The sequence below is a fragment of the Manis javanica genome, chromosome 15 (assembly GCF_040802235.1).
Source record: "Manis javanica isolate MJ-LG chromosome 15, MJ_LKY, whole genome shotgun sequence".
Classification (NCBI taxonomy): Eukaryota; Metazoa; Chordata; class Mammalia; order Pholidota; family Manidae; genus Manis; species Manis javanica.
The window spans coordinates 64,666,825-64,680,202 of record NC_133170.1 but is presented as its reverse complement, the minus strand read 5'-3'; the positions used below and the strand labels follow the sequence as shown (position 1 = coordinate 64,680,202).

Sequence of the window (13,378 nt, the reverse complement as noted above, 5' to 3'; positions counted from 1 at the left end):
ATTGAGCAAGAAGTTCCTATAATCTTGCATTCGTGTGGTACCTTTGTTAGAACTGAAGAGTCATATTGATATGTTATTATTGTCAGAAGCCTGCGGTTTATATTACAGTTCACTCCCTGTGTTGTTCATTCGGAGAATTTTGACAAATGCATGACATTTTGTCCACCATTCTCGGATTAAACAATAGCTTCACTACCTTTGTGCTGCAGGTGTTCATCTCTCCTTCTCCTCCAGCTCCTGGGAACCACTCATCTCTTTTCTGTCTCCAGAGTTTTGTCTTTTCCGAATGTCATATAGTTGGAATCATATACGATGTAACCTTTTCAGATTCTCTTCTTTCACTTAGCAATATGCATCTAAAGTTTCTCCATGTCTTTTCATGGGTTGCTAGCTCATTTCTTTTTACCACAAATTATGTTCCATTGTATGGATGGACCACAGTTCATTTACTACCCACCTACTGAAGGGCATCTCGGTTGCTTCTAAGTTTTGGTAGTTATAGATAAGGCTTCTATGAACATCCGTGTGCAGGGTTTTATAATTGCTGGATGGTCGGTAAGTATATCTTTGCTTTGTAAGAAATCATCAGATTGTCTGAAGGTGACTGTGCTGTTTTAATCCCCACTGATGATGAATGGGAAGCCCTGTTCCACCACAACCTCACCAGCATTTGGTGGTGTTATGTTTTGGATCTTGGTTATTTTAATAGTTGTGGAGTGGTTATATGTAATTCTGGTTGGATATTTAGTTTGTTGCTAGTTTTTCAGCTCTGAGCCTGTCACTGTACTGAGCATTCTTATAATATAAACTTCCCTGAGCACTTCTTTATTTTTTCATGCCTAGGAATAGATTCCAAGGCATGCAATGGGGCAGAGGGAAAAGGGGTTCCAAATTTCTTTTAGACACTGTCTGAGCATGTCCCAGAAATCCGACCCTCGTTGTGTTTCTGCCGGAGTGCCATGTGAGAGTATAGCTGTGAGTGAACTCTGAGCAATGTCATTCATTGTGATTTAAGAAACTTCATCAGGTGTAAGGGAAACTGCATCACACTGAGCATGGCATGACTTTTTTCTCTACTTTAGAATCTGGCAGTGATAGATCCTGGTCTGAATCTCACTGAGTGGGTCTTCCACACCTCTTCTCTGGAAGGTCAGTGGCCATTGCTAATCCGGATGGTCAGAGCATTTGGTTGTGGCTTTGCAACATGTATGTTCATGTCTGGCATGCATGCATACACACATACATACATAGCACACGTATATACAGTTCCCTAAATTGTAAAACTGGAGTGGTGGTTCTCAAATAGGAGCTACTTTGCTTCCCAGTTAGGGTTGCTAGATATAGCAAATAAAAATAACAGAATGTCCAGTTAAATCTGACTTTCAGATAAACAATGAATGCCCCATGCAGTATTGGGATATACTTAACACTAAGGAATGTGTTCATTGTTATTCTGAAACTCAAATTCAAATGGGCACCCTGTGTTTATCTGGCAGCTCCACCCTGCTCAGGGACATCTGTCAGTGTCTGTTTATCACCACTGGGCAGGGGAGTTCTGCTGGCTTCTGGTGGGGGGGGGGGTTGAGGTCAGGGATGCTGATAAATATTCCACAGTGCACAAAGTAACCTCCTGTAACAGTTATCCTCAGTAGTCATGGGGTTGAGAACCCTACTGAGTCAGTCTGAATTTAATTTCTAGGCTTTGCAGGTAGCCCGTGAAATGCAAAGACTGCTGAGGGTTAATGTACATGGGGACCTATCACTCTCTTTGCGGCCTCATCATGTCTTTGAATACCTGTTGACAGGCCATCCTACTTCCAACCTGTCCCCAGCTTTGTTTTCCTTCATGGCATTCACCGCTGCATAGAATCATGTTGCATGGGCTGACTAATTTACACCTTAGAATCTGTCCCCCTGCCCAGGATGCCAGCCTCCTGGGCACAAGGCTCTTGGTCACCCTGTTTCACTGTGCGTCCTCAGCACCTGGGACAGCGTCTGACACAGAAATTCCTGCCACGGATGACAGCGAATGATCTTGCCTTTGAGATACTTCATGGCCTGCAAACACATTTCTCATAACAAATCATTCTTGAAGTTAGGGTGCTTTTCACCCTTAAATCTACGCAGAGTGGGGCTGCGTTTGCCACAGGCTATGGACTGTAGCCTTCATGTTCCTTGGGCAAGGCTGTAGTAAAATACCCATTTCCTGAATCACTGAAGGTATGCAAATGTGCTTGAGGAATGAAGACACATTCCCCTCTGAGATGTCAGAAACAAGAAATCCAGGTGGTAGAAGCAAATTCAGAGCAATGTGTTTAAAGGAAATGAGTTACTCATATCCACCTGAGGACCTTGCTTCTGAGTTCCAAGTGCAGTGGGAGGTGGAGGATGTAGTTCCTTTCAAGGTCCTCTGAAAGTGTCCTATTACCAACACAGGTCCCAAAGAACATGCTGTGTGTTTCCCAGGGGCTGACATATATTTTCTTACTAAAAGATTATGGAGTAAGCCCTCCATGTCCAGCTCTGCACTTGGCCCTGGGGGGGCTTCACCGTATCATCTTCCCACGTTTTAAGCAGCAGTGTGTCATTTAAACCCTGCGCCTGTAACCCATGTAGCCACTGTAGACAGATTCCCACCAACTTCCTACTCTAGTGTCAACCTGAGCGTGGATAACCCATGAATCTTGGGCTTGCTGCATGAAGTACATTGTTTCTCATAGTCATTAAGAAAGATGTACAGCTGATTACAATGTAAAAAAGTACGTTTTCTGTGTACCCTTGGTAATTATCCAGAACAATGTCAAAACTCATGCCACAGTCTAGGAATAGCATGACTTAATATGGAAAGAGGAACAAAGCAGGGCTGGTCCTGGAGCCACGCTTGAGGGTCACACTGCTTAGTGGTAAAGGAGAAGGACTGACTGTGGGTTTGAATCCCATCTCTGCCACTTACCCCCTGGGTGACAAGGCACTTCCCTGCTCTGAGGCTCAGTTTCCTCATCATGCAGCGAGGAGAATGAGGATTAAAAAGCACCCAGCACATGGGCTACCAAGGGTGTTAGTGCCATTCATCCTCTAGACCATACAGAAGAGTGTCCCCAGTATGTGAGCATGATTATTATATACATAATCTTGGGGGAAATAAACTCACTGAAGTGTGATACAAAGCAGAATTTGCCACATACCCAAGGAGATGAATAGAAGGAAAATATTGCATGGGCCCGGAGGTTGCGTTTAGCTGGGCTGGACGTGGAGGACTTCTCAGGTGCAGTTCTGAGTCAGAAGGCTGGCAGTGGTCCTGCGGGAATTCCGGTTGCAGCCGGAGTGCTCTACACATTGAAGAGTGAGAGCAGCATGGGGATGCAGAGGTTGGAACGTAGGTGGGAACAGCAGGACAACAGGATCCCGAGACTGGGAGGGCAGTGGTAAATGCCGGGGGGGTTGGATGCCGAGCTACGGGATGTGAATTTTGCACAGGAGGCATTGGAAAGCCAAGGAGACCTTCCTAATAGTAACAATAAGAGGGATAGGATTGCAGTGGAGTGTGGGGACCTGGCAGCAGACCTGCAGGGCAGACAGTTAATAGGCTGCTCTGGAGGGAGGTAGGGAGGCGACACCTGATTTGCAGGGTCTGCCCGTTCGTGTGGTATAAACATTTCCAATATGGGTGATAGAGCTAGAGGGAGATGTGTGGGCTCAGCTCCTGTGAGTTTGTGCCCCTGGTCCTCTCTACCCCCAGCTCTGGCATGCCATCCACCTGGGCACCCCTGTCCCTGCATGAGCACTGACTAGTTATGTGACCTTGGTCAAACTGTTCATCCCCTTGACTCAGTTTCCCTGTCTACAAAGAAGAAGAAAATAATACAAAACAGCAGAAATGGCACTGCCAGTTATTAGAGGAGAAATGCAGTGAGGTCAGAGTCTCCTTGGTCCCCAAGGCAGTGTCCCTTCTAGAGGCTCAGGGGACAATTGGTGTCCTTGCATCCCTGCTCCCAGAGGGGCTGCTGATGTTCCTTGGCTCATGTCCCTTTCCTTTGTCTTCAAAGTCAGCAGGAAGCATCTTCTCTCCTCTTTCACCTCCTGCCTCCCTCTTCTAAAGACCCTTGTGATCTGGACAGACCAGAAACAACCTCCCCATCTCAAAATGTTTAGCTTAATGGCATCTCAGAGTCCCTTTGCTGTGGGAGGTCGTGTCTTTGCAGATTCCAGGATTAGGTTGTGGTATCTTTGGAGATGGGCATTATTTAGCCAATTACAGTGACCGTAGACAACCATGCATGTGTGTTGTGTGCACGTGGGCAAAGAGCTGTTTAGGATCACTGATGTGAATATAAACACATCTGCATGTACTTGTGACAGTGTGTCTATACACACATGTGTATAAAGAGGAGCAGAGATGGAATGGCACTTAGATGAGGTCTAGGATCTGGTCAGGGCGGAGTTTGTTTGGCTTTGGAGTTGTAGGGTCCTCTGTTTTTACACTGAGGGGAGTTGTGTGGTTGAAGGCAGAGATCAGTGGTGGGGGAGTTTGAGAGGGGCAGGCCTCAGGGTCTGTGTTTGCAGGAAACGGAGGCCCTTTCTCATAACAGGCAAAGAAAGACAGGTGGCAGACGTTGAGCTGCTGGTCAATTTGCTTTAGGGAAGATGAGTGTTCCCCGCTGGTGGATTCTGTTTTCTGCATGTAGTGCAAGTTGTTGGCCAGGTGTGCCAGGTGTTGGGTGGAGGGCAGGTGGCTGGACTCTGCCCAGGACAGCTGTGGGCATCAGTGGTTGAGAGGAGAGAGGGGAGAGGGGAGGCACTTGGGGACTTCCATCTGGGTCCCTCATCTTGAACACCCTTGGACCCAGGCTCCTAGGTGCATGTCTCCCAGTCTGGGGCTTTGGGGCTTAGGGAAGTCCCTAAAATGTCTTGTATGTCACCTGCGAGCCACCTGAGGACTCCCTTGCTGTTCACTGCTTCCACCCTCCACACCTGTGCACATCTCTGACCTTGTCACTGACCTTAGACCAGGTCCCAGGAAATGCCAGGGTTCAACCTCAGCTCCTGTGGGGCATCGGCCACAGCCTGGGGTCTTGTCACGTAAGCAAGTTAGACCCTTCTGCTCCGTGACAAGGTCTCCACTGGTGCGTGAGGAGAGCTTTCCCACCAGGCCAAGTTGTGTTAGCTTTGTGGGTTTGAGGTTTGACTGCATTCTTATTCTTATTTTAATGTTGGTGGAAATTCATCTCCTTCGTGTCATATTTTGTTATTGTTTGCGTTAAGGGCAAGGAATGGAGTGGTGTTAAAATTCCTTCATTTGAACTTATTACACAGAAATTCCAGAATATTTTTTCATGGTTATAAGGTTAGAATCTGTTCAAATTTGTATAATTTCTGCTTATTCATTAATCCATTTGACTGCGTATTTTTCCTTGACAATAAAGAATGGATGCAGCATTTTCCAACCCGTAGGAAGAAAAAAGGAACAGAAAAATCAGTCCAGCCAAAGAAAGGAATTGGCAAAGAAAAAAAAAAACTAGAACACAAAATTGTGAGAAATTCATAGCATTAAATAAGATAGCAGGAATAAATCCAAATACATCAATAAAGACTTTGACTCCACTGATTGCAAATGTTGTCAACTGCCAGCACTAGGAACTTTACCAAATATGAAGCATCCGTGGGGTTCAGAGCCTTGGCTCTTAGAAATATCAGGGTAGTTCTGTCAGGCTGCTGTTTTCTTTCTCTGACACCATGCTTAGGGTCGCCAGACACTGCAAATAAAAATACAGGGTTCCAGGTTACCTTTGAATTTCAGATAAATAACGTTTATTTTTTTGTTTTTTATTATAAGCAATGCCTCAGGTAATACTTCTGTTAATTAGAGATGGAAATGTTGCTGGGCTCCTAAATGCTATGTTCTCTGTGTGCAGCGTCTGAATCCCATGTGGTTTCTCAGGAATCCTTCAAGTCCCTGGCGTGCAGTTGCACCTAATTTTCAGCACGGAGGAAGATTTTTTTTTTTACCCATTATCATATTCGTTTAGTTATTGCTTTTGAGTCCACTCAGGGGAAAATTTAAAGGTCTGTGCTCAAATTGCCATCTTTCCCATATTTCTTAAAGGTATTATTTAGGGAAAAATTATCTTTTCAAAAATGCTAAAATTAATATAAAATCTCTTCGAGGTCATTGAGTTGCTTCAGGATGTGAGCTTATCATTTCCCTTCAGATCACGGATTAAAATAAAGCCACAGCACCAAAATCAAATGTAGTTTTTTTTCCTATGGGTTATTAGCTGAGATTACTGAGCACAGCTTCTTTGTCACTTGACACCTTGCTCATTTTTATGTGGAACTGGTGTTCTTAGGTTCAAATAGCCAACCTTGTTGGGTTCAAGGACAATGAGTTTTACTGTCCATTCCGTGCATGTGGAGAAGGATTGGCATTATTTTTGTAGTTCTGTAGAAAGAAAAGATAAAGAATGGGGCAGACATGTCATCTATTTCTGGAGGGCTCCTCCCAGCATATCCTTCCACAGGCTCTGTCTCCATCTCAGCTTTACGATGTGTGATGTAGGATTGCCCATCTGAATTTCTCTGCCCCTGGGTCCTCTGCCATTCCCAGGGGTCCCTCTGTCCCTGTGCGTAGCGTGTGCTGGGTGGAATATGAGACTGCTGGAGGCAGGGTAAGGACACAGCCTCAAGCCCAGGATGTTGTTCCTGTTGCCAGTGCCGTCGTCTGGTTGAGTTAATGGGGACACCCTTCTCTACTGCCAGCATGTTCCTAAGACCTTCCCAGTGATCATCTCTCCTTTTAACAAAGAGGGATCATGTCTTAGGCATGACCCCATCACCCCTAAGGCACTGTGACCGCTGCAATTTAAAACCTTTACTTTGTGTGAGTTTCACTTGTCTGCATACTCAGCTTCTACGTGTGGCAAGTGGCACTAGTTTTCTACCTACTTTAGGGGTGTTAGTTTCTTTTAAAACAAATGTGTTTCACCTAAGGTGAGTTGGTTATGTCCAAAGTTGTGGATAACGCGGTGTGGTGGCAGGCAGCCTGCCAGTTAGGTCTGATGTGACTGTCAGCTGTTCTGTACCGTCCGGGGCGCTCAGCCCTGGTGAGGGGTCGTCCTTGAGTTTCTAACGCCTGCACTCCCGTTCTTCCGACAGTGACCGAAAGCCGCGGGATCCTTGAGAGCATCCAGAGGTTCTCCTTGCTGCCCACCTACCTCCCTGTGACGTACCACATCAATAACGCCGACGTGTCCTTCTTCTTGAAGGAGGCCAACCAGGACATCATGAGGAACTCCAGCCTGCAGTCCCGCGTGGAATCCTTCCTGATCTACAGGGCCAGGCGGCCGCCCGTGCTCAACGCCAGCTATGGCCCTTTCTCCATCGAGCAGGTAGTGCCCCAGGACTTGCTGCTGCCCTCCAGCCCGTTTGGATTCTCCAGCAAGTTCTCTCTGAACTGGAAGCTGAAGGCCCACATCCTGCGGGACAAGATCTACCCAAGCCGGCCACGGGTGCAGGTCCTGTTCCACGTGGTGGGCAGAGGCTGGGACGACCCGGGTGCTGAGGAGCGGCTGCCCTGCCTGCGGGTGTTTGCTTTCCGGGAGACCCGAGAGGTGAGGGGCAGCTGCCGGCTGGCGGGGGGCCTGGGGCTGTGCGTTGCAGAGCTGGAGCTCCTGGCCGGCTGGTTCAGCGCCCCCACGGTGGTGGCCGGGAGGAAGAGGTCAGGAGAGCCACCCGAGGGCAGCCCTGTCGAACTCTACTACACTGTGCAGCCCGGGGACGGGCGAGGGGACTGTGCCAGGGAGGTCCCCTGGAGTGGCAATGGTGTCCGCTCAGGCCACAACGACATTGATGAGTCAGGGCCGCCTCTGCAGAGGATTGGGAGCATCTTTCTGTATCAGACGCCCAGCCAGCCTCCCCTGCGAGAGCTACAGCTGGACAGCAATGTGGCCATCCGGTATGTGCCCGGGGCTGTGCGCCGTGGGGCTTTGCTCACCTTCCCCGTGGCCATTTCCAGGAACTCCACCCAAGACCGCTTCACACTGAGGTGAGTCCGTTGGGAACATGCGTCCAACCTAACCTGGACTTCAGGGGTGCCCCTGAGAAACCCACTCTTTGATCAGAAGTGCTCTCCAAAGCAGAACTGGCCTTCCAATTTTTACAAACCCCATTTCTCTGTGAGACAGAGGCCAGCTGGATCTTTCCAAGTCAGAGGCTTGGTGGTGAAGATGCTCTTCTCTAGATGTTCCAGGCCATCCCAGAATAGCCAGGGGGGCACTGATGGTCCCCTCTTGCCTCAGCTCAGGATGTGATCGGCAAGTTTTAGGAATTTGAAAGTGGTCCAGCAGGAACCATTTCAGATGGGATGGTGGACTAGCTCACAGTAGAAACGAGACTGCAAATGTGGCCGCCACAGTTGTCAGAGGATGTAGAGGATGCCGATTTGCCAGCTCAGAATCTATCTATTCCAGATGTGAGCTCTGAGCATTGACATGGTACCCACCTCAAAGTCACATTTTGTTTCTCTCTGGAAATAGAGCTTAGTGTTCAAATATAAAAGAGCGTTATGTGTGAAGAATGCGCAGTAGGTATTTGCTGAGTGTCATACGTAAGAATATACCAAAGACAAGATATTTAAAAGGAGTACTCTGTGCTTTAGAAAGAAAATGGATTATTTTTTTCTTTGGGATGTTATATGTGAGACAAGCTACTTGCGTTGGCTTTGTTGGTTTTTCAATAAATAGAATGACACTCTGGTTTGTTTTAAGCACAGATAAGTTTGATATACAGCTCGGGTGTAAGAGTCCTTGGTCACTGAAAATGCCCTGACGTAGTTACGTAACTTACAATCTTGATCTTAAGTGCCGCATGACCTAATTTGTTATGACTCCTGAAAATGGGAGGGTTACCATAGGTGAGACTCTTTTTGCACATGTTTTTTTAAGTTTGTAATGATCAGCTCCCTTGTGCCCCTCCACCTGGACTTAATATCTGATTTTTCTTCCTTTTTGTTTTTGTTAAGGGCTAACTGAATTTAAGAAATGAATCATTCTTTTGCTTATACCTTGCACATTTAAGTTTTATTGATTGTGACCTAATGCTAGGAATCGACTGTTAATCTTAGCCAAAGAAACAGAAACTAATGTACAATATTCGTGTAATGATTCACTGGCTGATTCTTGGCAGATAAAGACCTTTGGCTTGGGCTGATCCAGCATTTGGAGATTAACCACAGGGATGGAAGGCACATAAACACATCTGTGGGATGGAGGCCTCATGAGCTTTTCCTTCTGTCCTTAGAAATCAGACCCACATTCAGCTGGTCGTACATCCTCTGCTCCTTGTGCTTTGTCCCTCCTTTCCAGGTCCAGTGGTCTTACATAACATTCTTTGTGGTGGTGGTTGCTTATATAGAGAAATATTTTGCTAGTAGAAACTAAAGGTTTGGAAGGGGAGCTTTGTTCTCACACGGTTTCATGCTCTCTGCCATCCTTGAGGTTCGCCAACTACTGATGGTTGATTTCCTGGGCCCAGGGTGAGAGACCAAACTCTCCTGAAGCTTCCACTCTCCAGGAGATGACATCCACACCCAGATATTTTGTGAAGTGGTTGTATGTGTGACATTACACGTCACAAAAAGCTTTGTGTTCCCTGCCCATCTATCGCACACTGAACACATTCATCAGAATCCTGAGAGCAGTTCTCTTGTTGACAAGATGTAGCAAAGCCAAGAGAGGTTTGCTTTGCTGGGCTGCCTCGTCTAAGGAATCTAAACCTCTGTGAATTCAGACATAACACATTTAAAACATCTAGATGTGGTGGCTCCACTTATAGGTCAAGGATTTGAAAATTTTAAAGGTATGGCAAAAGTGTATTTATTGAGTCCATCCATTAGAAACTTAATTAAAAAAACCAGTTTTCAGTCAAGACAATAGTTAAGTCAATATTCCATGAATATGTGTTTAACTTGATACAGTGGTACACTGTCTACTTCTTTAAAAGCTTACATTAATAATGTGCTTGCTGCATACTTAAATATTCTAATTACCTGGGAAGCTTATCTGTTTGTGAAAACAGCTGGAGGTAAACATGGGTCTGGCAGTGATAGGCACCTTTAGTCTGCATTTCATAATTAGAAAGTAATAAAACTGTATATCTTTTTTAATGAAGTCAATTTGACACTAATCTAGCATAGCTTCCAAATATTTAGAATTGGCGTGGATCTGCTCTATCTGGCCATCTGCTGTAAATAACCCCGAAGGATACAGCCAACTCTTCCTGGGCGCTTTTCTCTGAACTGTGCGGACAGTGCTGACATGGGCGGAGGCAGGCTCCTGTTTATAGGGCAAGTGCCAGCAGGGCACCCACTGCTACTTACAGATGGCCAGGATGAAGAAGGGGCCAAATTAACTGCTACCAATAGGAGGGAGCTCATCCAAATCAGGGGCTGATGTTACAGCTGCCGTTTGAGTTCTTTCCCCTTCTTGACTGACCACCGCCCCCCACCCCCACCCCCGTACTCGGGGCCAGTGATCCCAGAGTGCCACCACAGCTAGTGCCTGCACTTGGCTTCTGTTCCGGGGACCAAGTCTGTGGTGCAGGCTGTCAGTGAGGGGTGTGTGCTTGGCACGTGCACGTGTGCTAACAGGTGAGAAGAAGGAAGCCCGGATGGGGCTGTTTGCCACCTTGGGAATTCTGTCCCTCCTGTAGCCGCGTCTCCCAAGCACACCTCCGCAAAAGCAGGAGAGCAAAACACTGTCATTCCTTAGACACCTAAGGATCCCTTTTAATTTCAGGAAATGTGTTCCTGCAAGTGAACAACTGAAGCCTCACACGGGACTTGGGCACTTTCTTCCACGTTGTCACCTCGGGATCTTCTGTGCCCTCCCTTGCCCCACAGGGAGACGATTGCAGAAGATCCCGGGTTGCTAATTTCCTGATTGTGTGTCCCAGGAAGAAAAGATCTCGTGCTCTTTCTTTCTCATCATTCCCACCTATTTTTCAGTTCCTTTTTCCTGCAGATTGTCAGTTTCAAAGGCGTCTGGTCATCAGATCTGAACACGCAGTTGGAGCCAAGTATTTGTGGAGTGTTAGCTTGGTTCCCTAAGGCTTCAGCACATGCAGGTGGGGAGGTCCAGTACTGGCACAGAACTCAGAGGACGAGGGGCTTTTCTCAAAGTCAGAGCTGCCTTTAAATTGAACGAATGAATTCTACAGTTTTTTATTTTTTTTAATTTTTTTTTATTTTAACCAAAGCAGATCTATAATTACCAGCCATCTCCAGTGAAGCCAAGAAAACCAGTTAGGCACCCTAGGCATTTGTGAAAATTTGTCTATGATATGATGGATATTGTCCAACTGTACTTGAACAGTCTGAGAGAAATCAGACAAATTAAAACAACCCAGAATTCTACAGTTTTAAATGCTAAATGCACACGACTTTGAGAAGCTTGTGTCTAGCCATGTGGTTGGATGCAAGGCCAGCTCTGAATAAGACATTACCAGGTAGGTGTTCTTGCCAAGAGAAGTTAGGAGGAGAGGGCAAGTGGATAAAGTGAGAATTTGTTACAAGGGGAAAATGTAGGCCTGGGATTGATAAGGCTAAAAAAATCTGCTTTGGGGTTTGGGAAGCCCGCTTTGCAGAAGATTTTCATCTTGCTAGGAAACACTTGGGTAGTTTGAGATCAGCCTTGAGCTTCACCCACTTGCATGATGTAGCCTTTGAACTTGCCTTGACCCAGAGTAAGGTCTCTTCTTATTCTATTTCAGGTAAAGTGTACCTGGGGTAGCTGACAATATTCCTAGTGGCAGGTGAGGAATAATAGGCTAATAAATCCCAGTCTGGCTGATTGAAGGAGATAATAAATAAAGGGTGTGTTGGCTGCACATGGCAGGTCTCATGCCTCAGTAAGAGGCGGGCATGGGCTTGGCAGTGGGCAGGGAACATGCTGCCACCTGCCTGTCATACCTCTTCCCCTTCAAGCTCTTGAGTTGCTGCCCCATCCTTAGCATCTCTCAAGGTTGCGGGGACTGGAGAGACTCCCACAGCCGCTGGCTGCCTGTGGTGGGTGGGCAGGGGCCGTGTGCCCCTGCAGTGGTCAGGCTTTCCTGGAGATGCCTTTGCCTGGAGCAAGTGTCCAGAGGTGACATTTACCCCATGAGTAACCAGTGCTGCAAAGGAAGGGGGAAGCCAGGCATCTCCTGACCCCATGGATGCCTTTGGAATCTGTGCTTGGGGCCAGCCTCCCTTTGTCATTTTGGGAGATAGAGTTGCCCAGAGCAGGGGGTTGGGGAAGCAGCAGGCAGAGAAAGGAGGGCATTCTGTGTATTTTCAGGGAGCTTTTGATGTCAGAGTAGATTTAGATTTACTGTGCGTGAGGTCAGCACAGGGCAGCTCTGAGGGGCCCACGGCTGGCTCCCCCTTGGTGTTGATGTTGCATGACCACATTTGCCATGTGAGAGCCCTGGCACTATTATCTGTAGTGCTTGCTTTACTCAGACCCCCTCAGTGTTTTCCCAGTGCCCCCCTTTCTACTCCTGGACCTGAGGGCACATGCATTTTATCATTATGTCTCCTCAAACTGTCCTGACTGTGACCACGTCTCAGACTGCCTTTGGTCTCGATGTCCTCGGTAGTCTTGAGATGTCCTGCTGAGACATTTTGGAGACTGTCACTCAATTGGGGTTTGTCTGCTGTTTTTCTCATGATTGGCCAGAAGGAGGGGGTTTTGGGGTGGAAACCCCTATCAGTAAAGTGCCTTCTTTATCACACATTAAGGGCATGTGCACTGACCTGACTTATCCTGTAGTCATCAGCTCCGACCCTCTGACCGGGGTATTTCGCAGGTCTCTCCACCATAAGGTGCTTCTTCTCCACCTCTCAACTGTGTTTTTTGGAAGGAAGTGACCATACACAGCTCGCAGGAGTGGACTGGGGAACCTTCCGCCACCTCCTTGAGGGTGTTCTATGTCCATAAATTACTTGGAATTCTGCAGGTGAAATTTGCTTTTTCTCCCTCTATTTCACAGTTTGGGTTATAATTCAATATGGTAGACTGTTTTTTTCAACCCTGTGTGCAGTATTGACATTTGGCTCAGATAAGAGGCGGGGGCCGTCTGTGTGCTGCAGGACACTCTGTCGCAGCCGTGGCCTCCACCTAGCATCACTGCTCCCTAGGTGTGGCCACCAGAAATGTCTCTAGATGGTGTCAAATGTCCCTGGGAGACAGAATACCTCTGCAAGTTAAAAACCACTGAACTGGATGATGGGTGTTAGAAAAAACTATTCACACAGGGAATTCACCTCTTACACAGAGAGAGGTTCAAAGTTTGGAATTCAGATAACGTTGTGTATGGTCAGATTTTCCTGGGAAAGCCTTTACGC

General features: G+C 47.0%; 1 protein-coding gene across 4 annotated transcripts in view; it reads left to right on the top strand.

The window, feature by feature from the left end:
• TMEM132D (transmembrane protein 132D) overlaps positions 1–13,378 on the top strand; it is a 511,610-nt gene that overhangs the window by 141,780 nt on the left and 356,452 nt on the right. For all 4 annotated transcript variants that reach the window (XM_073222682.1, XM_073222681.1, XM_073222680.1 and 1 more), the window contains one exon: positions 7,153–8,041. In XM_073222682.1, coding sequence (XP_073078783.1) covers positions 7,153–8,041 — 889 coding nt within the window. The remainder of the gene's footprint in view (positions 1–7,152; positions 8,042–13,378) is intronic.